The 23,430-nt window shown below is 37.4% G+C and overlaps 1 protein-coding gene across 1 annotated transcript; it reads left to right on the forward strand.

Moving 5' to 3' along the window:
• Window positions 1-4,607: 4,607 nt before the first annotated feature.
• LOC122835362 (protogenin B-like) lies at window positions 4,608-22,289 on the forward strand. Its single transcript, XM_044124392.1, has 19 exons — window positions 4,608-4,761; window positions 5,175-5,474; window positions 8,678-8,822; window positions 8,913-9,046; window positions 9,124-9,420; window positions 10,003-10,162; window positions 10,575-10,822; window positions 11,913-12,077; window positions 12,186-12,491; window positions 13,780-13,965; window positions 16,211-16,306; window positions 16,398-16,584; window positions 17,267-17,394; window positions 17,511-17,681; window positions 18,613-18,795; window positions 18,888-19,011; window positions 19,107-19,245; window positions 19,334-19,441; window positions 20,571-22,289. The coding sequence occupies exons 1-19, from the start codon at window positions 4,695-4,697 to the stop codon at window positions 20,943-20,945; spliced, it is 3,519 nt and encodes a 1,172-aa protein (XP_043980327.1). The 5' UTR covers window positions 4,608-4,694; the 3' UTR covers window positions 20,946-22,289.
• Window positions 22,290-23,430: the final 1,141 nt, after the last annotated feature.

Consider the following 23,430-nt stretch of genomic DNA (forward strand, 5'->3'; position numbering starts at 1 on the left):
ACATTCTGATTATCAGTTACTTCATCAATTGCATAACCTATGCCAAAATTATATTAATATATTTTGAAATTATATATTTTATTATTGCTTTCTAAAAACAGAAACCTTATGATATTTTTGCATAAAGTCATTTTATGCAAAATACAGACAAAAAAAGTAAAAAAAAACTTTAATTAAAGCAATACTGAAAAATGTAGAAAAAACTTTGATTTAGGACATTCATTCAGCTGTTTAAACTATCTTTAAACTATCTAGCCAAATTGCCAAACTACAGTTATTGGCATCCTTGGCTTTGATACTTTAACTCTTTCTTGCCAAGAGGACACTTACTTCTCTATCACATTTCACAGGGTTGCATCATTCAAAGAGATGCTGTCTTTACCCTTCTCCCCTGTCATCCAGACTTTTGGCTCATTTGCTTTCCTCTCTTCTGTTCAGCTCAGAAGTTTTCTATACTTTTTAGGATCAATAACCAATGGAACATAGTTATTGTTTTTGAGTGTTGAGATGTTTCTGTTGATTCGGCCATCTTTGATCACAGACATTTTGGAAAACTGGACGTTTTTCAAAATTCCCTGGATCCTGAAAGAGTGATGAACCCACGTTCACTGGAACTTTAGGAGAGAAATAAGCCACAACATCAAAATATACCTGGTGTATTTGTTGCTGAAGAGGTCAGTCTTGGCCTCTTCAAAAGCACATGATTCTCAGTAGAGTGTAGCTGACTCCATATGCTAATGTTTGAGATGGTAAGATAAGAAAAAAGATATATTTCTGGCTTACTTTCTAACTGTATATGAACTGTATATCGCATAATGTTAAGGGGGATAAACCCACGTTCACAGTTAATAGTGTCCAATAAGGATGAAGGTATGAAGACTTGGTGATTGGTAATTATTATCTTGACTGGAAGTTGAAGTAAGGGGCTGTTTTTTCCAGATATTGCTAAATTTATTGGAAAATCTTGTCATGTTCTCTAGTCTTTCCTATTTGTGTCGCCACTGTAAATGTCTATACCAAGTCATATTTATACTTAAAAAACACATAGTGATGGATCATTAAATAAAGCTTTGTGGGCACAAAATATTAACTTGGAATGTATGAATTTTAAAAATACTTACGGCAAATTTATTTCTAAGAAATTATTAATGGTGTCAATAAGTTTGGCAATTTCCTTTTTATTTTTTTACATGTTTTTTGCTTGTTTCTCTTTTTTTGCCCAGTCTGCATGAATATACTCAATTTCAAGGTTGATTTGAATGTTTTCAATGAGATTACATATTTATCAGGGCCTTCCACTAATATAGAGGTTGCTGTAACACTATTTGTTTGCATTACAATATTCTAACACGAATATTCGTTTGATTTAAGGTAAACACCACACATTTAAAATTTTTGCCCAGTCAAAATTATGCAAACTCCTAAAACCTTTTCCATCTCCTTCTTAAGCTAAGGTCAGAGGTCATCTCCTAAAGACGAGCCCTGGCCAATCAGAGGCAAGCTAGCAGGTCCTCTGCTCTGCTTTCCCAGGGCCTTGCGGTATTCATAACATGCTAATGATCTTAGCCCTATTGATTGTGGCCGAACAGCCGGACCTTCTGCCATGTGGACCCCGGCCGTTCCCTTGGCCGAGGTCTGGCCACCTGATTCAGGAAAAATTTTTTGGCTTTGTCACATTTTCAAATTTCTGTGTGTCAATAATCACACAATCAAGTTGTGAAGTAAAGCAACTACCAACTGTTTTCTGAGTCAAAAACAGAACAAAACAACATACAGCTGTGGAAAAATGAAGACCCCCCCAGCACTGAACCTTGTTAAAAACCAAATATTTATTTCTGAACTCTTCCTGAGTTAAAACATTAATATTGTTGTTTCTCAAGGTGCATGAACTTCTTTTCTTTGCATTATTTGAGGTCTGGAAGCACTGCGTCTTTTTCCTTATTTTGACCATTTCTCATTTATTGCAAATAAATACTAAATGTTTGCTTGTAATTCTGGACACATGTTGTCAGTAGTTCATAAAATAAAAGAACAATGTTCATTTCACTCAAGCAAATAGCTATAAAAAGTAAAATCTGAGAAACTGATAATTACAAGTGGTATTTTAATTTTTTCCAGAGCTGCCTGTGCATGTGTTTTTAGAAAAATTAAGCATTTGCTTTTTTTTTGATAATGAGGCATCCATATGTTCGTTTACAGGTTAACACACATGTATTGAAAATAAACAAATTGCAATATAATTTTTTTTATTATTATTTGTCAAAGTATAAAATCTTTGACAAAATCATTACAAAATCTTAACCACCGACTAAGCACATTAACAAATGCTATAACCCTGACAACCAGTTTTGGAGCCTTAAATTATAACTATAAGGCTTAGGATGATTAAATCAATACCCCGCTCTAATCAATATATAATTAAACTCTGCTCTTCTGATTTGATTGCATATTGAATCTTGGAGGTACAGGCCTGGAGCTACAATCTGTTCAAATAATTTAGGGACATTTTTGACAACAGAAGTGTGGTATATGTAATATGAGGTCTGGGAGTGAGGACTTTATTTACCTGTAGCAGTGTGCTGGTGTTTTGCTGATGTAGCATGGCTGAGCTCCCAGCTGGTTCCTATTGTAATGCTGCTGAATGAGGCCTCTGAAAGAGGAGCGTCATTGTCAAAAGGCACGGTCGCTGGATCAATATCTGAATTCATTAAGCAGCTGACCTGCAGCTATCAATATTTCTTCATAATTACCAGGTTGTGCAGCATAGGCGAGCAGATGCGACGCAGACCTTTTTACGTGCTGGTAGCTGATAATTCACTTTGCTTACTGAAATCTACATGATAGAGATCACAATCTAATCTAATCAACCAGATTTTTATATGAGCAGCTTTATTGGTAATATCTGTAACACACTATATGACTGCTTACTACAGACGGCATTTCAGATTTATGTTCAAAAATCCAATCCATTCCAGTTCAGTTTGGCTAATGGCCGCATGGTACAACATGACATGTACTTGAGTTATCAAAACTGATTAGGATGCAGACAAATTATTTGGAAAAATTGGAGAACTGAATCTAATAAAGCAAAAAGTTACATTTTACTTTCTTTATGCACCTAAAGTAGGTATGCTCCTATGGCATAAACTCAACATTTAGATCAAATGACAACATAAAATGCTTGATCTTCTGTATGATTCTATGCAGCCTGTTAGTTTGTGTTTTCAAGTACCCACTACTAAGAATAATCAGCTAAAAGAAGCCTGGGTAACAGCAGGTAGTGATTAAATCAAGTTGGAAAAACACCCCAGAAAGTTGGATGTCTTCTTTTTTTTTCTTTTTACTAACCTCAAAATGTAATATGGCCGCCATTTGTTTTCATCAAATACATGTTTTTGTAGAAATTAACAGTTTTTTTGTGTTTCTGTCAGTTTGTATCAGATTAAGTCACTCAAAAATAGCAGGACTGCTGCAGTCTTTGAAACCATAGCTAGCCTGGTTATTCAGCTGAGAAACTAGCAAAGATGTCATTTCCATGTCCAAGTTCTGACTTTGGAGGTAAGTTTAACACATATTTATTGTAAGACCATGTTCCCATTGGTCACTTTAGATTTTGCACACAGAAAAAAAAATCTGTGTGCATGAACAAACTCTCTTTTTAAGTAGTTATGCTAATATTTAAACAGTCCTTACCAAATCTTCACTTTAAGTGCTGCTAAATATAATTCAAGAGCCAGCAATGGTACCTGTGCCCTCAGTTTGAGAACCGTACTGTTAGCACGTATCCTTGCTAATATGCTACTTTGCCAGCTTCTCTAAGGGAGGTTGCACAATAATGAGTATGATTTATTTAAGTCAAAATCCTCAAAAATGCAAATAAATTGTTTAACATTGACTAATTTATACATTATTAGAGTTTCAGACCAGGCTGAGAAAACCTTTTTACTTTTTCACTTAAACATCTTGCCTTTTTTCCAACAAAATTTTACATTTGGAAATGTCAATATATAGTACCCTTCATCTGGTCACACAGTACCAATGGATAACAATGTTTAAAAACAAGTCAAAGCCCCAAATATTGTTTTGAAATATCAATAATCTTTGTAAGCTTTTAAAGATCTTCTGAAGTGTTATTTGTTTGTTTTTACTAACAAATGTACAGTGATATTAAAAGTCTGTTGTTATACGACCAACAAAAAGCTCACTGACGGAAAAAAGTATCAAGTCCTTTAAGCTGTTTCTATATCAGCGTTGCACACTAGAAACTACAATTTTGCATTTCTTTTTTTTTTTGCTCGTTTGGTGGAAGGAATTTGTCTTAACTAGCAGTTTAAATCTTGTAAGAGATAGATAGATAGATAGATAGATAGATAGATAGATAGATAGATAGATAGATAGATAGATAGATAGATAGATAGATAGATAGATAGATAGATAGATAGATAGATAGATAGATAGATAGATAGATAGATAGATAGATAGATAGATAGATAGATAGATAGATAGATAGATCCCTCTTGGCTCTGTTTTGAATCTTCTGCGCATGTGCGAGAGGGCGGGGCCATCCTCCGGTTCTCCCCCTTCAGAGCCGTTGGTGCTCCGCTGTTGGTAGAAGGGATAGAGTAGAGCAGCGGAACGCACGAGGGGGACCGGCGGCTCTCCGAGGGGAGAAAATGACCCAAATATCTGGATAAATGGCGAAGTTCAAGATGAAGTCCAGCCGGCGGTGGCTTATATTTGTTTTGTTTCTTCCTTTATCGGGTAAGTTGTGTTTTGTTTATTGTATCATTAACGCTGTTTTACAGCTAACTTTGCGGATCTTGTTTTTTGAAGTTTAATTGGTTTTGTTTGCTTCCTTCATTGACGTAACCGTATGTCATGTTTCTCTAAAGATAGGAAATTATTCTGATTAAAATAAATGTGGAAGCTTTGATTTTATTTAAATTTAACAATTAAAGTTTTATTATTCTGGGAAAGTTCTCTATTAGCTTATTTATGGTAATATATTATTATTATTGTGAATAGTAGTTTTAGTGTCAATTTGTATTTAAATAAATGTATGAAACAAACAATATGCAAATATTAATTATATACGGTATTCTCCTCTAAAGCTAATACATGTTAATATTTAAAAAAATTTTTTTTTACTAATGTTCCCATTCTCTTGTCCTTAGGTGTTTTATGCTTTAGTGAGCTGTCCTTCATCACTGAGCCCAGTGATGTTACAGTACTACCAAAGGATTCTGCTGTGTTGGACTGCCAGGCTCATGGACAGCCTCCCGTCACAATCAAGTGGCTCAAAAATGGAGTTAAGTTGGCAGAAAGTGAACACTTAAGGTTTCTGCCTAATGGCTCCTTGTCCATACCAAAGATAAAGCATACCAAGGAGGATTCAGATGAAGGGTTCTACCAGTGCCTCTCCCAAAACAAATATGGAGCTATCCTAAGCCAAAGATCACGTCTGACTATCGCAAGTGAGTAATGAAAGTTAAAAAAAAAACATTTAGTGGTTGTTTGCACTCATCTTTGCTGATGTTTAAGTATCAGGGTTGAAGTGCATGGATTATAAACTTGAAGATGGGAAGCAGATGTACCCCTTTTTTGCATTTTGTAGCAAAACCTTTAAAACTAAGACTTCCATCTTGTTAGGTCATTTATAGGAGAATTTAAGAGATTGTTAAATATAGAAGGGGAGTCCATCCAAAAGCTCATAAATGCTGTATAAATAGGCAGCCTATAGCTTGTGTCCTCTCACTGTTTTTTCTGAAGAAGAGCACTACTTATCCTGTGTTTGAATGTAATATATAAATATTAGTAAAAAGTACAAAACTATTTCAATCTTAGAGTTCAAATCTGTGTGGGATTGTTTCAGGCTATGGTTCTTTGTAACAGCAGAATGGCCTGCAACACTGAGGAATTTGTGAATGGACATTTGCCTTTCAGCTTTTGTTTGGAGTGCCTCTGACTGGTCCACAAGAAAAGACTAGATTTTGGGGGGTTTGTTTGTCCACATATCAGTGGACAAGACAGCTGCGCCTATTCAATGAGCCTGGTCTACCGTGCACACTTTTCAAGAGTGTAAGAGAGAGGATATCCCATGGCTGCTGTCATGGAGACTAGATTCAGTGAACTGATTTTGACTCTGCCACATTTTAGAAAAATGCTCTATATTCTAAAAACTGTTTTAATTAATTTTGGGGAAAAAGCTGAAGAACATTGATATGCATGTATATTATAGAGAAGACAATATCGGTGTGTATACTTGTATATGTAGTTTTTATTATTTCTCACAATTTTTTACATAGCAACAAAACAACTTTTTTAGTTTTTGGTATATTGACAAAAAAATAATACCAAATTCAAGTTTGAGGCATTCTCATTCACTGAAAGGGTTAAAGGTTGTCGGTCAGCTGTAGTGGGAGAGTGGAGGATGGGACTACTCTGCGCTCCCCTTCTGTCCAGAGGTCCCAGGGGTCGGGGGTCAGCTTTGGAAAGGCTTTGTGATGTCACAGGCCTGCTGTGGCTGGGGAGCCCCCCTCTGTTGTTCCTCCCACCCTTCAGTCCTTTTCACCGGATCAGGCCCTCTGTTGCCCTGTCAAGGTCGGTGCTTTTGTCAAAGGAAGGCCAGTTTGTCATGGGAACGAAGGGGCCTGACTCTCCACAATAAGATAAGAAGTTTAGGCTTTTTTAAACAACTTTTTGCATCCATGTAGAGTTGTCCTGTTAGATCAGCATAATATCACTGGATATGTACAAAAATAGCAGCTAAATGCATTGTATGTATGAATTACCACTACCTTATCATAAGCTGTAAAATGTTATGTCCAAATAATAGAATATTAATAACACTCAAATCAGGACCAATTTCTGAGCCAATCATAACCATTTTCCAACTGGCACCAGTTTGAGGTAAAATTGAGTGTATTGGGGGTTGAGGTGAACTTTGACCTTTTCAGGGAAGCCTTTGTACTGCTCAACCTAGACATTGATTTGTTCTCTTCAACAGAAGTGACCAAATTAGCAGTTAGGACCCACCCATCACCTGCATCACCAGTCCCAGTTGGTCAGCTACATATCATTTTTAATTTTCTACTACTTACGGTGGACTTTATAACGTTTACCAATCATTCAAGTTTTGATTAGGAAGAATCCCAGGCTTTTTATGTCTCGGTTTTCTGCTCTTGTATGTTAATAACAAAATTTATTTGAACAAATATGGAAGAAATACTGTCACATCCATCACTACAAGGCTCAAATCTTAGGTTTTAGTTCCACCCATGAGCAGGATTAACATTTATTTTGTCTAATATTAAATCCTAAATTAAAGCAGTGCTTTGTAGTTTTGCTATCTGAAAGCTTGGGGTTTAAATGTGGAGTTTCAGTGGGAAAACAAGAGTATTGATCTTCTATAACATGATATTGACTTTCTCTCTTTGAGTGAAGGGGGAGGGGAGAAACTTATCACCTTAATGAATGAAGGTCATTGATCATATTGTATTGAGTTGGCCCACTAAAATGTAGATTGGGGGTTGCTTTTCTCTAGTGACTGCCGAGGGACGTTTTTGGACGTGCATTAACAAAATATGACTTTCAAACTGTCCTAGCTGTAGTTCACCTATGTTCTCTTTCAAAAGTTTTAAGGTTGAATTATTATAACTTAAGTTAAATAAATCATTTTTTAAATCTTATTTAATGCAGAAACCAGAATAGGATTGGGCAATAATCAAATTATTTATTGTTTTATTGATTGAAATAATAATACAATTGCAAACTCCAAAAACTGATGTAAGATTGACTGGGTTTGTTACTTTCATTATTTGAACCATTTTGCCAATTTTAGTTCCGACAAATCATCAAAAAAGGCAGTTTTTTGTTTTTTTTTTCCAAATATGATTGAAAGCAATTAAGATGTAATCTTTAGCACCAATGAAAGTAAATATTGTAGTGAAACCTTTTATGAAAATGTTTGAGCAACATTTGAGCTGTGTGACGTGTAAGATTTACAGCAAACAACTGATTAACTTTGACTCGGTTTACAAATACATTTCAGATTTTAAGTTCTTTCTTTGTTTTTCATTTAAATTCTAGATATATCTCAGTAAAAACTACAGATTATCCTGATTAAGTTCATGTCATCCAGAATCTACAGGCCTCAGATAGGATCTGAAATATTAACATGGCAGTAAAGTAAGAAAATAAAAATAAAAAGGGAGAGCATTTTCTCTATATAAAGAGTGTTCCCTGCCAAGCAAAAATGTAATTGCAAAAGGAAAAGGCAGTGTTGCCCTCCATCTACGTAGCCTGTAAATATGGTAGAAAAGATGAAAGGTGGAAAACTATCCATATAAGAAATTCAATATTGCTTAATGTAGCTGCATGCAATGCTTTTTAAGCAAAGGGGATTGATTAGTTTTTATCTATAATGATGCATCATTCACTGTCATTCTTCAATTGATCCATTGATTGGCCAACTAGTCACAATGGGGAAACTGTTCCTCATCTGCACAAAAGCAGGTGGTGTCCTAAAGAGATCAATTTCTCTCATAAGATCAGAGCATCCATCAAATTCAAGCCTTGGCTTGCACAAAGTATTGCACATTTTGAAAATTAGAGTGAGTGTGAGATTTTTTTTATTATTGTTATTCGATGGTGAAACATCTCTTTGTTGTTTTCACAGGTATCACAGAGTTTGAGTCGCATCCCGTGTCCTTGGTGGTATCTGAAGGTTCCGTGGCACGATTCTCCTGCGCCGTCACTTCCAGTCCTCCTGCCACCATCACCTGGGAGTTTAACCAAAGCACACTGCCTCTCCAGACAGACAGGTTCATGCAAAACACTGATCTTCTTTTCGCTGCAACATGGTCCTCTATTTTCTCTAGTTTGACCCTCATTTTACTTTCTCGTCTTCCCAGACTTACGGTTTTGCTGAATGGAGTTCTTCAGATTCACAACGTTCGACTAGAAGATGCTGGAAAGTATCGATGTGTTGCTACTAACATCGGCAGCCGTTTAAAAAGTAGAGAAGCCACACTCACAGTGCACAAAGGTAAAGTGATTGCATTAACAGAACTTCCAGATTGAGGACAGGTAGTTTAATGTCAACATTTCTACTTCTTAATGAAGATGGAGGCCGTAAACCACACCAGAGGCCACGAATCATCGCTGGACCTCAAAACGTAACAGTGTCCCTTCACCACACCGTGGTACTGGAGTGTGTGGCCACTGGCTACCCCTCACCCATCATCTCTTGGAGCCGAGCCGACAGTAAACCCATAGATGTTTACAATGCCAAAGTATTGGGAAATGGGAATTTGGTTATCACTGACGTTAGCGCGAAGCACAGTGGAGTCTACCTCTGCAGGGCCACCACGCCTGGAACACGCAACCACACGACTGCTGCAGCCAACCTCACAGTTTTAGGTATCATTATCTCTTTGGTCGTTGAGGCACATTGCTCCTCAGCCCACAGTTTTTATCTATTTGTTGAACTCAGATGTGGGTAGAGTGCCAAAAATTATAGGCTAGTAAGTGTAGCACCACTTCAACATAAAAGTAGCCATCCAAGAAATGACTAAAGAGTGAAAATGTATTTGGTTAAAAGGCTACTGAAGTACTCAGTATCGGATGAAGACATCAATTATTTAATATTTAAAAATTAGATGACCAAAATTTAAAATTAGGTGATAATTTAGGTATTTTAAAGAAAATAATTTACCTGAATAACATAATTACTGCAAAAAAAAACTAAACATTTTTCCAAATCAATTTCTTTCAATGTAAAACTTTTGTAAAATCTCTTGGTGTGCATGTGTCTGATGAATTTTTGATTAAAACCAGCCTGTTATTACTCAGCTGTAGTACTGCATAAGCCATGATATAATGGAGCATGTTAACCTATTTGTAGTGAATTCACATAAAATCTGCCTTACAAGCAGAGTTTTATTGTATAGATGGTAAGAAGTAAACTGTTTTCATTAGTTTTCTGATGTACATCTGTTTCAGTGCCTCCAACCATCGTTGAGAGACCTGAGAGTCAGACTCGTCCACGAGCCGGCACTGCCCGCTTCATGTGCCAGGCAGAGGGGGTTCCCCCACCACGCATCCGCTGGCTGAAGAATGGGGAAGAGGTCCACCTAAATGGGAGAATAAAGATGTACAACAGGTATGCTGCACTGAGATGGTCAGATGCTTTCGTCCAGGGGTATCCTAACTTTTTGCAACATGGGCCACAATCCCAAAGTTTAAAATATGCACGGGGCATATTGTTTTTCTGACTTGAAACATTTTCATCAACAAAATTAAACATGCCATACTTTTAAGTAAAAGGTTGCTGGATGTTTATAGCTAGTTACGATGAAATAAAAATTATAAGAAAACACGGCTTTCTTTGTGCCTAACACTTTCCATTAGATAAGAATTAAATTTGTGATGAATTAAATTCTTGTGCTAGAACATTCTAAAAAGTTCCCACTGGAGGGTCAAATTTGTAGCATTCTTGAACTGTAGTCAGGGGGCCACACACAGATAAATACACAATTTTTTCAGATTTTTCTTGCATTTTTTTTTATTCACAGTAAACTGGTGATCACCCAGATTATCCCTGAAGATGACGCCATCTATCAGTGCATGGCAGAGAACGAACAGGGTTCTGTGCTGTCCTTGGCTCGCCTTATTGTCGTCATGTCTGAGGACAGGCCCAGTGCACCGAGGAACATCCATGCTGAAACCATTTCAAGCTCTGCCATCTTACTTGCCTGGGACAGACCGCTGTATAATGCAGACAAAGTGATAGCCTACTCCATCCACTACATGAAGGCCGAAGGTGAGACTGAGATAAAGATGGTAGTCCTGGACTGTGACGGACGAAAGTGTGAAACGTTCCAAGACCAGATTCAGTGAAAGCTGTAGTAAAATTAACCACCCCTATGTGTTACTAGTTGTGTTGGTGGAGGACCATCTGTTTGGGCTGCACAGGGCAAAGGTCAAGGAGGACTCAGAATGGCAACTTCACTTAAATAACAACAGGCTTAGTTGATGTATTGTCCACTCCCACAGCTCATTCTGAGCTCCCCTAAATGGACAGTGTTGCCTCTAAACATCTCATACTTTTTTGCTAACTACAAATGTAGGAAGATATTTCTAGGGCTGAAACGACCAATTGCATTAATCGTGATTAATCGGTTGTTGAATTTAGTAATTGATTCATTGTTAACCAGAGAATGCAGATTCAAAACAGGCCATTTGCTGAAAGAACAACATATTTAGAGGAGCAATTAAGCCAAAACTGTGCAAAAATATATACACTTTGCACTTGACATGAAAGGAACCATGTCTGTAAATATGTTTTACACAGAAACCTTCAAGTGGTATAGTTTTAGCTACACCTGGTTCAAATTCTGTAAAAACACAAAATCTCCTATGAATCCCCTTTTGCTATCCAATTATTCATCGGTTAATGCGAAGATTTATCAATTAATCTACAAATGATAAAGCGCGCAGAAAAGGAATGCTATGCTGTTGCATTTTAAGCAATAAGATGTTTATTTACTTATTTATAAAGGGAACTGAATTTTTTATGTGCATCTTTTAATGTATTTTAGATATTGTTTAAAAAAAGGCTTAATGCAGACTGTGCCATTTTTACCCAGTAAATTGATTAATTGTCTGAATAATTGATAGAATAATCAATTACTACAATAATCTTTAGTTGCACCCCAGATATTTTCCATACCATTCTATATTTATTGCACAGCAACTCTATAAAGACAGGCATGCAAATTGTTTAAAAGGTTTTAGCAGTTTATCAAGTATTTCTGAGGATCTCCATTGGAAATTTTCTCTTTTTTAAAAGTTGTAAGTCATAACTGCAATCTGTTTGCTAACATACTGTACTGTAATTTATCATATTTCAGGTCTGAACAACGAAGAGTATCAAGTTGTCATTGGCAACGACACAACCAGCTACATCATCGATGACCTTGAACCCGCTCGAAACTACAGTTTTTACATCGTGGCTTACATGCCGATGGGAGCAAGTCGTATGTCCGACCAAGTCTGTCAGCATACTCTGGAAGACGGTAAGCGTGTTCTGAGATTTTTAGCAACAAATCGCTGCAGCTGTTGAGCTACACGCCTGTGATGATTGAATCCGAAGCTTTACAAACTGATGTCCATCATGTTTGCAGTACCTCTGCGTACTCCGGAGCTCACGCTGACCAGCCACAGTTCAACCGACATCCAGGTGAGCTGGCAGCCTCTGCCTGCCAAGATCAGCCGCGGGCGAGTGTTGGCCTACAGACTCTCCTATCGCACGGCTGTGGACGACACCGTCATAAATGTGGAGCTGCCGCAGAACGGCACCGAATACCTGCTGGAGGGCCTGCAGCCTGACACTATTTACCTGCTCCGTATCGCTGCAGCCACACGTGTGGGTTGGTGTGAGCCCTCAGCGTGGACCTCACATCGTACACCAAAGATCTCAAGCAGCAAAGGTAATCCGGCCAAAAGACAGACTAAAATATTAAATTTGTTCACCTTTTATGGCTTTATATAACAGCTTTGCTTATATTACTAATCAAGAAAGTATTCAAATTTGAATTCTTGAAGTCAAAGAGAGATATCTTATACAAAGCTTGCTTTAATTTTCCTTTGTGATGTTTCTGCCTCTTTGGTCTTGGAAAACCAGGAGGTTCACCAGACGTCCTGCCTGGTGTTTGGCATATGATTAGTTTGCTCTTGTAGCATTCTCCCATACTCTTTGTGTTGGTTCCCCACAAACCTTTGGCCCCCGTGCTGTCAGGGATGTTAGAGTGGCCTCAGTCACGGATCATAAAGAGAGCTGCCTTAGGCCTCTATGAGAGGGAAAGAATTACCCATTTTAATGACCTGCTGGGATGGGGGAGGTTTTTGTCTTCCAAAGTAAAATTTTATCCAAAAAAGTTGTTGTTAATATTCGCTAGTCTTGAATTTTGGTAAAGTGCAGTACCACAGAAATGATTTCAACCGTACTTTTGCTCACTCCCAGTCTTGTAGATTATTCAGATTTTTGGTTTTTGAATTTTTTTTTTCACCAATTGTCTTCTTAGTTCATTGGGGAATTGTTCACTTCACCCAGAGCCACCACCTTGTTTGGCAAGCGTGTTTTACACCTTCTGTTTATTTGGACTTTGAGTGACTTTGAATTGGACTTTCAAGTCCAAATGGCACTAAAGTCGTAATAATACAAGACTAATCAGAATAAAGTTGTGATATTAGGAGAATGAAGTAGTAATTTTATAATAAATCCAACATGTAAATGCTGAGCATCTTCTGAAATTATACTTTTGATATCAGTTCTACAAATAGGAAAATACGTCATCTTTTAACACATCAGCATCAAATTGTTATCAGTAGCAGGACTTTGAAACGACTGAGTCTATTTTGATAACTATAGAAGTTTTTTTCTTATAATGCAACATTTTCTTGTAATTTCAAGTTGTTCTGGTAGAATTGTGTCCTTATCCTACTAATTGTATGACTATATTCTGGTAATTGAAAAAAAACGTCCTAATGCTCTGTCATCCAGCTCACAGAATGGATGATTGAAATAAAATCCACTCTTTGAATATATTTTCTACCGTTGTAATTCTTTCTTACAATAGAGAGCGAGAGATGAAAAAAATCAGATTTTATTTTTATACTACATCATCCAGCTCTCCCTTGTTGTTTTTGATTCTTTTAGCTTTTTTTCCCCTTGTTATAATCTACAGCTGATCTCGTGTTTCCTCTGTCCCCTCTTAGTGCCTCCAGCCCCGGTTTTGCAGCTTGAGGCACTTAACTGCACCTCTGTTAGAGCACGTTGGCACACCTCCCCAGATCTTGCGGCGGTTCTGGGTTTCCGGCTGTGTTACCACGAGGAAGGCCAGCCGGAGCAGCCGAGCATCCTGCTGCAGGCTCAGACTTACGTCCACACCATTGGTGGCCTTGGTGAGTAGTGACATAGGCTGGATTTAGCTACTTTTTGTGATTCTCTGTCAATTAAGCGGAGAGTGAGCGATGCGTTCTCACTTAGATGGATCTTTTCTGCATGACCTAATTTGATTCAGTGGGCAGTTGGATGCTGCATTTGCATTCTGGGCCTCTGCCCTGATCAATATGGGCTGACCTCTCTTGTCTAACCGGTAGACTTCCCCCAGTTTTGCCTTAGTGTTGTGTGAAATCAGGCTCGCAGGGTTAGAGGTCAGTAACCAGATGTCCCCCCCACCACCGATTCCCATCCCCAGGTTTGCTTAATTATGCACAGCCATTGTGCTCTGTCCTGGGCCAGATCTGCTCTGTTAGGACTGGTGCCACCACCTCCCTTCAGCTGGACGCGAACAAAGACCCCTGGGATGGACCAGAGCTGGACCGAGCCACTGACCTCTAGCCATGAGACAGCAGACTTGGCTTTAGCTCCCTGCCCCCACTGGTCATCTGTCCTGTTCATGTAAATAACCAGCAGCTTCTCCATATGCAACATGAACCAGAACTAGACTAAGAGAAAAAAATAAGACACAAACTGCAATTTGTTTTCCTTAAATTTGAATATATCAGGGTGTCTGTGCATTCATAAGAAGTCTTAGAAGCACAAATCAAGGCTTTGAAATGTCTTAAATTAGTTTAAAAAGTGAGTTGGGCTTATTAATCGCAGGTCTTAAATTTAGTCTTGGTAGGAGTAGTTACTCCCACATATACAGCTCTGAAAAACATGAAGAGCCCACTGCACTGAACCCCACTGAAAACCTCCTGGTTATTCCACCAAATATTGATTTCTGAACTCTTTCTGAGTTAAAACATTAGTATTGTTGTTTCTAAATGAATATGTACTCGTTTTTTTTGTTTGTTTGTTTTTGTTTGCTGTCTGAAAGCTCTGCATCTTTTTCCTTATTTTGACCATTTTTCATTTTCAAATACTACATTTCAGATACATGTTACATAGTTCATAGAATAAAAGAACAATGTTCATTTTACTCAAACATATAGCTATGAAAAGTAAAATCAGAGAAACAGATAATTTTGCAGTGGTTTCTTAATTTTGCTATATGTTTTCTTTCAATGGACTTTTCTTTCAGGCAGATGTTTGATTCACACTCAGACATCTTATTTGTATTCTGTGACTCTGTGATTCTGTTAAGGCTAATAAACCTTTGCGCAAATTTATTTCCTTTTGGCTAGATGATGTTCATACATTTCTATGGAGATACAGGACAAAAATCCCATTCATAGGGGTCTGAGAAAGGTCTTAAATTTGAGTTAGTGAAACCTGCAGAATCCCTTTATAGGCACTGCTCAGTTCTGACCTCCCCAGTAGATTTTCATTAAATTTAGAAAGTATCAGATCATTTTTTTGTCAGTAATCACCATCTAATAGTCTTTTGTTTCATATTTAATAAATCTCCTTGTATACTTTCACTATGCTGTTGCATCAAGTTTAATGCTGTAATACAAGACCAGTGGCAGAGGGGGGAGAGGATGGGAAAGAAGGGAACAAAAGGGGCCCACCTCCTATCCCACAACCTTACGTCCAGATTCTTTCTGTTCCGTGTTGGCCTGGCTCGGTGACCCCAATAAAACCCATCTGAAGTCCCATGGGCCCAGGATCCCAGCAGCTGAACACTGCCCTTGGCCCAGCCCTCAAACAGGCCTGGACTCTCTGCTGTCATTGGTCAATACCTTCAGGCTGACCTTTCACACCAGAGGCATAAAACAAACCCAGCGCTCTTTAAAGCATCCTGATTTAAGGTCTGGGCTGATGGTAGTTTTTCAAGTTGGAACACGTTTTTCAAGCCTGTTATGTATACTTTACTGTTGTGGATCCCATGTCTTCATCTATTGCTGTTCCTGTGACATTTTATGTTTTTTTTTACACGTTTCTAGGCCTGTGACTGTCATTGGTTCCGCTTTTGGCTCTCTGATCTTTGTCATGCTCGTCTCAAAGAACAGCACATGGCCAATGAGAGGTTGGGCTAACAAAGGAGGCCATGTATCGGCCACTTAATGACCTGCTAAATCGTGTGGTCTCTCACTTTTTTGACTTAATTTTCTTGTGTCCGTCTTCTTCATATTGCTCCGCTGCTTGTTAGTAATTTGATGGGCTTTTCCCTTTTTTGCACATAAGCTTCATTGTTGTTGTCTTGTCAACGTTGGGCTTTTGTATAGATAGACTTAGCTATTTTTTTTGTTTGTATTTCAGATCCAAGGAGAAAATACCATGTCAAAATTCTGTCTATCAGCAAAGTTGGAGATGGTTATCAGACAGACCGAACAATTAGCACTCCAGGATGTGTTTGTAAGTAAAACCATTTAGATAACAACTCTCTCTGAATCTTCTGCTCATCTTTTTTGTTTCATTAAATGCGGTTTCTGTTTGAATCATTCAGCGGCCAGAGACCAGTCGTCGGCAGCTCCTCCCCCTCCACATCAAGTCACCGTCTTGACCAGCAATTCATCCATGATGTCCCTTCGGTGGAGTCGGCCTGCTTTTTCCTCCGGAAAGGCTGTTAGCTACACAGTCCGCTGTACACCTGTGGGGACACATAATGTCTCTGCTATCCGCTACATACAAACGTAAGACTTCCCTGGCAGAAAAAATTAGGGCTGCAACAAACGATTATTTCAGTTATCAATTAATCTTATCGATTAATCAATTAGTCGTGTAAAGAAATTGGCACATTCTACAGATTTTTCATTTAAGCCTTTTCATTTAATATTTGGAATACGCAAAAAGATGCAGGTGAACAAATAATTAACTTCCTTTTTTAAAAATGTATATATATTTTATTATTTAAAATGGAATAACATAGGATTTTTGTGTGCATACTTAATTATTTGTAGCCAAGTACACATCAGTCTGTTTATTATTTTTGGTTTAACCAATTAATAAATGGGCAGCAAAAGGTGCTTAATACCAGATCTTTTTAACAGAAATTAAAGCTAAAATGACACTTCAGAAACTTTGGGTAGAACATATTTATAGACAAAAAAAATTTTTATATCTTAAATGCAAAATGTTTTTATTTTTTTGCACCGTTTTGGCCTAATTACTGCTCTGAATATGTTGCTCTTTCAGCAAATGTAATTTTATTTTACTTTGCATACTCTCATTCACAATTAATTGATTACTAAATCATTTTGTTCCAATTAATCTGATTAATTGTTTCAGCCATAGAAGAAATGCATCTTATGTTTCCTTAAAATGTAATTAATACTGTGCTAGAGATGATCGCCTGCCCATTGTTTTTCTTCACAGTACCAAGCAGAGTGTTATGGTTCAGGATCTGATTCCAAACACTCGATATGAGTTTGTCGTGCGTCTCCATGTGGATCAGATGTCGAGTTCCTGGAGCTCTGTTGTTTACCACCAGACTCTGCCAGCAGGTAATTAATTAAACATACAAACGTAGCATCATTTCACTATAATCCTGTCGCGGGGAGCTGTTTTTAAACTTCTCAGTAATGATGGGTTATAAGAACCTTTAATGCTCTTTGTGCAGCACCTAGCCGTCCTCCCGCTGGAGTCCGAGTAACTCTGATTGAGGATGACACCGCTCTGGTGTCCTGGAGGGAGCCCACTGAGCCAAATTTGGTGGTTACACACTACACCATTTTATATGCTTCACAGCAAGCTTGGATGGCTGGACACTGGCAAAGACTACAGAGAGAGGGTGAGTAGACCTTTATAGCAGGTTATACACTAAATAATGGCAAAACAACACCTTTATCATGTGTAATTAGTAATAGATAGACAATGGAATAGATGCAGCATAAGATCATTTTGATTAATTGATTAATCAGATAACTGCCACATTCTGGAGATTTTTCATTCAACTACTTAAGCTTATTTTATACAATATGAGAAAAACATAAAAAAAAACTGTATCATTCAATACCTTTAAATAAGAAAATAAACATTTTATTACCCAAAATGTAATAACACAAAATTTATTTAGTGTATGCTTGATCATTTGGATGCATCTTCAGCTAAAAAAAATACTTTTACCATCAACCTGTCGAAATGCAAGGCTGATCCGTTGATCATTTTTTAGATTAACTGAATAATAATTAGACAGAAATGGTGCGTCATATGAGATTTTCTTTTACAGAATTTGAACCCAATGAATCTGAAATTATGCTATTTGAGTAGTTTTTTAATCTTAATATAAAAATATATGTATTTCTTGTGCAGGTTTATCTTAATTGCTGCTTTGAGTATGTTGCTATTTCACCAATTGGCCTTTTTCTGAGATTGTATACTCCAGTTAATGATTATCCCATTACTAAATTGCTTGACGTTTATTCCAATAACCAATTATTCTGATTAACTGTTTCTGCCCTGCTTGGAAGCTTGTTAGAGTTTATGGGATTGTGAACTGTTTGAGTTACTGGGGCATTTTAAACAGAAAGTTGGTGAATTGTAGCAGTAAACTGGGTCGTTCCAAAACACATGGCGTAATAAACACAAAAATGGTTCAACAGACATTAAATCCTTTTGGTTAAAAGGTGGTTGTCAATGCTACTTGTTTTGCTTGATTTTTATGTAGTTTATTATCACTTATGATGTTCATTTATGAACTTCTCAATCTGTTTTGATTACAGGAACTCATACGATGGCCTTATTAGAGAAGCTTGAGCCTGGTAATGTCTACCTGGTGAAGATTTGTGCCTCCAACAAAGTAGGCGACGGTCCGTTCTCCAGTGTTGTGGAACTGACGCCGAAGCATGGACACCTTCACCGCAGCAAGAATCCCAGGCACTCTGACGGTTTTTCAGACACAACAGGTCAGGATCAGAGGCAGAGCACATTTATTTACAATGATGTCTTTAACACAATTTAATGTTCCACCTGAAATACCGTATATGTCACCTTCCAGTGTTTTCTGATGGCCTCTACCACATCGACCAGAGGTCTGTGACGGGGATAATGGTCGGTGTGAGCATCGCCTTAACCTGTATCGCCATGTGTGCCTTAATCCTGATCAGCAAGGGCAGACCAAGGTAATTCATTTTATTTAAAAATGCCAAAAATAAACCCACACTCCTTTTGGAAGACATAATTCATGTGTGTATTTTTATCTTGACATGATTTTTAGAAAATCAGCCAGTCCCAAGGTGATTGCTGTGAGAGCTGCTGAAGGTCCACATCCTGGCATGCCACTTCCTGGTAATTACCGCTGGGAGAATGTTGAGGCCCTTCTACCTGCGATCAGTAATCAAATCATAAATCCTAAGGTGAAGAAAACAGAACAAAGTGAACTTCTAAACACTTTTCACTCCTGTTAGTCAAGCATAAAAACAGTTTTTTTTTCTTTTTTTTCAGGATGGATCTGATATTGTCGTAAATAACTGCAGTTCAGCTGGCAGCAAGACTCAAAGCAAGAAGTGGCTGATTTTCAAGAAGAAGATGAGAAATCCACCTGCAAATGATGTAAGTCCAAACATCATTCCAACATTTTCCTCAAAGAGGTTTTTCCAATTAGAGGTGGGTGATATGGACTTCAAGTTTCATAGAAATTTTCTGAGGTACTATTGTGATAATGGTAAAAAGTGACACAAGAACTTTTTGTTAGTTCTTTTTTAGGTATCTGTCTGGCTGTGTATTTGTAATTCACTTCTTTCACTTCTTCAGAATAGAAAATAATATTTTATTTGCAGGTACAAAAAACATAAAAGCTATAAGGCGGATTTTTAAAAAAGCCGCTGTGCGGGAGAGGTGAATAAACAAATCAAAACAACACAAATTTATAAGAAATGCCCTACATTTCAAATTAAAATAATTTTCAAATGTTTTCTAATAAAATGAGTGTTTTTTAAACTTTGGTGGTAGGTCATTCCAAAGTGAGCACCCTCTATTCTTCAGTGAGCTTTGCTTCATTACTGCTCTGTATATTGGGAAGTAAAAGTCATGACAGTGTCTTGTTGAGTAAGTGTGAATCGGATACCAGCCACATAAAAAAGCGTGATTCTCATCATTTAATTTTTTTAAATTTATTGGCACTCTCAGTGAATGAACAAATTGGAAAGAATTGTAAGTAGGAGTGCACCGATTTATCGGCCAGTCGATTTATCGGCACTGATTTCCTTAATTTTGACACTTACACTTGAAGCTGATCTTATCTCCTGGTCTTATCTACCTAAGCAAAGGTCTAAAAATCTACTTCTGTTCTGTTTTGCTCTGCTGTGAAAGAAGTTTGACCGACAAACCGGCTCATCAGGTTGTTTGCACGTTTGCAGTTAGCAATAGTCGTCCCACTATTGTCGACTCAGACTTTCTTGCTATATTTGTTGACAATTCAGACAAATGATAAATAGGTGTTGGCCAAAATCATTTTTTTAAAGATTGGTAATTGGCAATCAGCCAGAAAATTGCAATCGGTGCATCCTTAATTGTAAAACTAACAATCAATAAGGACAGTTTTGGGGGGATTAAAACATCATTATTTGGGATTGAACAGGACAACAATGAATCAAAAACTCTTATTGTGATAAGAAACTTTTCACAATAAATGCCCACCCTTACTTTCAATTATTTCTTATGTTTGACTGTCTCTCATTAGGTTGAGACAAGAGCCTGTTTGTACGAAACTGGCAAAACCGTCCTGAGGTACGACGACCGGCTCGGCTCGGCTCCTCTGCCCGCTTCGTCTCGGGAAATGATCTACGGACCGCTTCACCCGGAGAGCTCTCAAAGCAGCGAGGGCAGCCAGGAAACCGCCGACTCCGGACACTACTCCAACGAGGAAAGCAATGAAGAACCGAGCAACTCATCAACCTGCCAAAGTTCCAGAGCAACACGTGTGGAGTCGGATCACAGCGCTGCCGGTCCAAATCTTAAGCAGTCTGTCAAACTGGAACCAGAGGGAATGTCGTCCCGTGGCTCAGCTCCTGAAGCTTCCTGGTTTAAGGCTCGTCCCCAAGCCGCCTGCTCCTGACCCCTCCAGGCCTGTTTCCACCCTCCACCAGCCAAAGCTACCCCACTTCTGCCTCATTCACTTCCTGAGAAGAGAGACCCTTGAGTATTTCATGATAGAGAGGGTAAATCAGGAACCAGCTGCTGAAACGGAAGTAATGTGGATTCGCTTTGAACATACCTCAGGATTTTGTATGAATGTTGTTAAAACATTTCTTTTCCTCTATTTTTTTTTTTTTTACACAACTTTCTACCTGTTTGCGTGTTTGGTATTGTCTGTCCTAACCAAAGCTCACCCATGATGAATGTTTGAAAAGAATGTCAGAATTTACTGTGATACATTTTATTATATTTATTAGAGACGCACCAATTGTAAAGATTCACTTATTGGAAAAAAATTGGATTTTTGATTTCATCCAATTCTTTCTTGGTGCATCTCTAATATTTACTCATCTACTATAATGGAGGATCTAATGGAGCTGTTTTGGATTAATAATCTACCTCAGTTTACTCTTAAGAATATACATTACTACCTCTTTTTACCACATGTTCCGCAGTATTACCTCAGACTCAGGGGACAAAGTGAAAAAAAAGCTTAATTTCCATGTCAACTTTGTTTTATTTCAGTTTCTGCCTACATGGTTGAAAGTAATTTAGTTTCACTTCATTTCTCTTTGTCGAAAACATGAAAAGTGCATTACATTCTGCCAAACAATTTTTAGCTTTATCAAACGGTTTTGTATGGCATTTTCGGTGCACTGAACTCAAAGCTTTAACATGGCCTTAATATAGAAAGGGCTTTACATGCTATAGATGGTTAGATCCAAAGATAGAAGAAGAAAAGAAAAACTGCACCCAAAGAGCTTCATTAGAAAGAATAAGGCAACCAAAAATGTAGCTCATGTCCTTTTGGGATGTGTTTGCCAAAATATTGTTCTCACCAGAGATGTTCCCTTCGATGGTGCTGGTTTCTCTGAGTGATTGTTAATAGTGCTTTATTCTGGTGAAAGCTTTAGCACAAGCCTTGTGCTTCGTTTGCCTTCTAGACCATTGCTAAGTGCAGAGGTGATGCCGATGCTATTATCCAAAGAGTTGTTCTGCTTCCTCAGATGGGTGCAGCTTGTTTTATACAGTTGACCCTTGGCAAGACTTGGTGAAAAGTACACACACAAAAGACCAAATATCCAGTGTGTCCTGCCACTGATGGATGGATTTAATTATTCTAAACTGGGAGAATCATTCATCAGCATTCATTGACTCTGTTGTAAGGATGAAGACTTTGCTTCTGTCCTTTATATTTCCTGTCCAGGTGTGACAGTAAAAAGATTCTGACTATCATAAAGGAAACCCTCTGTGTGAAGAGCAACATAATCAGATTTTTATATCTTTTTAATACAAATAATCCTTACCAAAGGATCTTACAGTCTGTAAATTTAGTGAATTTCTTTGGTTTTCATTTACATTGTACAAAGGAGTTGTATTCAAAGATGATATGATTTCCGCTGAGTTTGGATTCTAGAAAGGCATTTTGTTTTCTCACGGTTATTTTTCTATTCTTGGGATGCCAGAAAGTGTTATGGTGTCTTTTTAACCACCTTGAATTTTAACTTGAATGATTCTTAGGTTCCTTTGGGAAAATTCAGATTTAGATTGTATTTCTTTAGCACAATGTTGTGAACCAAAAACATTTATTGTGACACTTTTCCAAAAATGTCTTCTTTCAGTTTTAGTTAAAGCAGTGTGATGGCTGCTGTAAAACTGCTAAAACTGAAAGCTAATGATGAAGCCCAACAGGTTTTGAATTTAGACATAGAATGTAGATTTAACTGTTATTTAATTTTTCTGATGTTTTTTTTTTTTTTGAGTAACAGAAAGCATCTCCTAAACCAAAGTGAGCAACAAAATATATAATTTTATGGTGTTGAACTGTTGCAACTAGCTGTTTTGATACTCAGACTGATAAAGATTAGATAATAAAATTGTACTTGAAAAAATATGTTATTTGTCTTTTTCCTTTCAGCGTGAAGGTAAATTTGAGAAGTATAACTAGATTTGATATAAGTATAACTAGATCTCATTAAGAAGTTCTTAGATATTTTTGAAAAACTGTTAGCTGCTACTACACAGAGAGGAGCATTTAACATAAACTTCTTAGCTATGTTGGAGAAAATTTTACTGACATCATGTGGTCTAGAAAATGACTAAAACTCCAGATGACATTTGTACAACATTTCATTGTTTTTTAGCTAATTAGTATGATGATATTAATGGGAAATTTTGCACAGGTTTCAGATCTTAAGAAATACTTAATGCGAGACGCAATAGCAATAAAGAGGTCGGTTACAGTGATCAGTTTTAAGATCCTCAATTTTACCCTTTGTCTATAAAGTAGGTGTATTTTTTCAATAATAATTCAGCAGAATGAAACTGAACTATTTTATTCATTTTTTTTTTTTTTTACATGTTTTGTTTATTTAATATAGTTGACTAAAACATTTATACTAGAC

The sequence above is a fragment of the Gambusia affinis genome, linkage group LG08 (assembly GCF_019740435.1).
Source record: "Gambusia affinis linkage group LG08, SWU_Gaff_1.0, whole genome shotgun sequence".
Classification (NCBI taxonomy): domain Eukaryota; kingdom Metazoa; phylum Chordata; class Actinopteri; order Cyprinodontiformes; family Poeciliidae; genus Gambusia; species Gambusia affinis.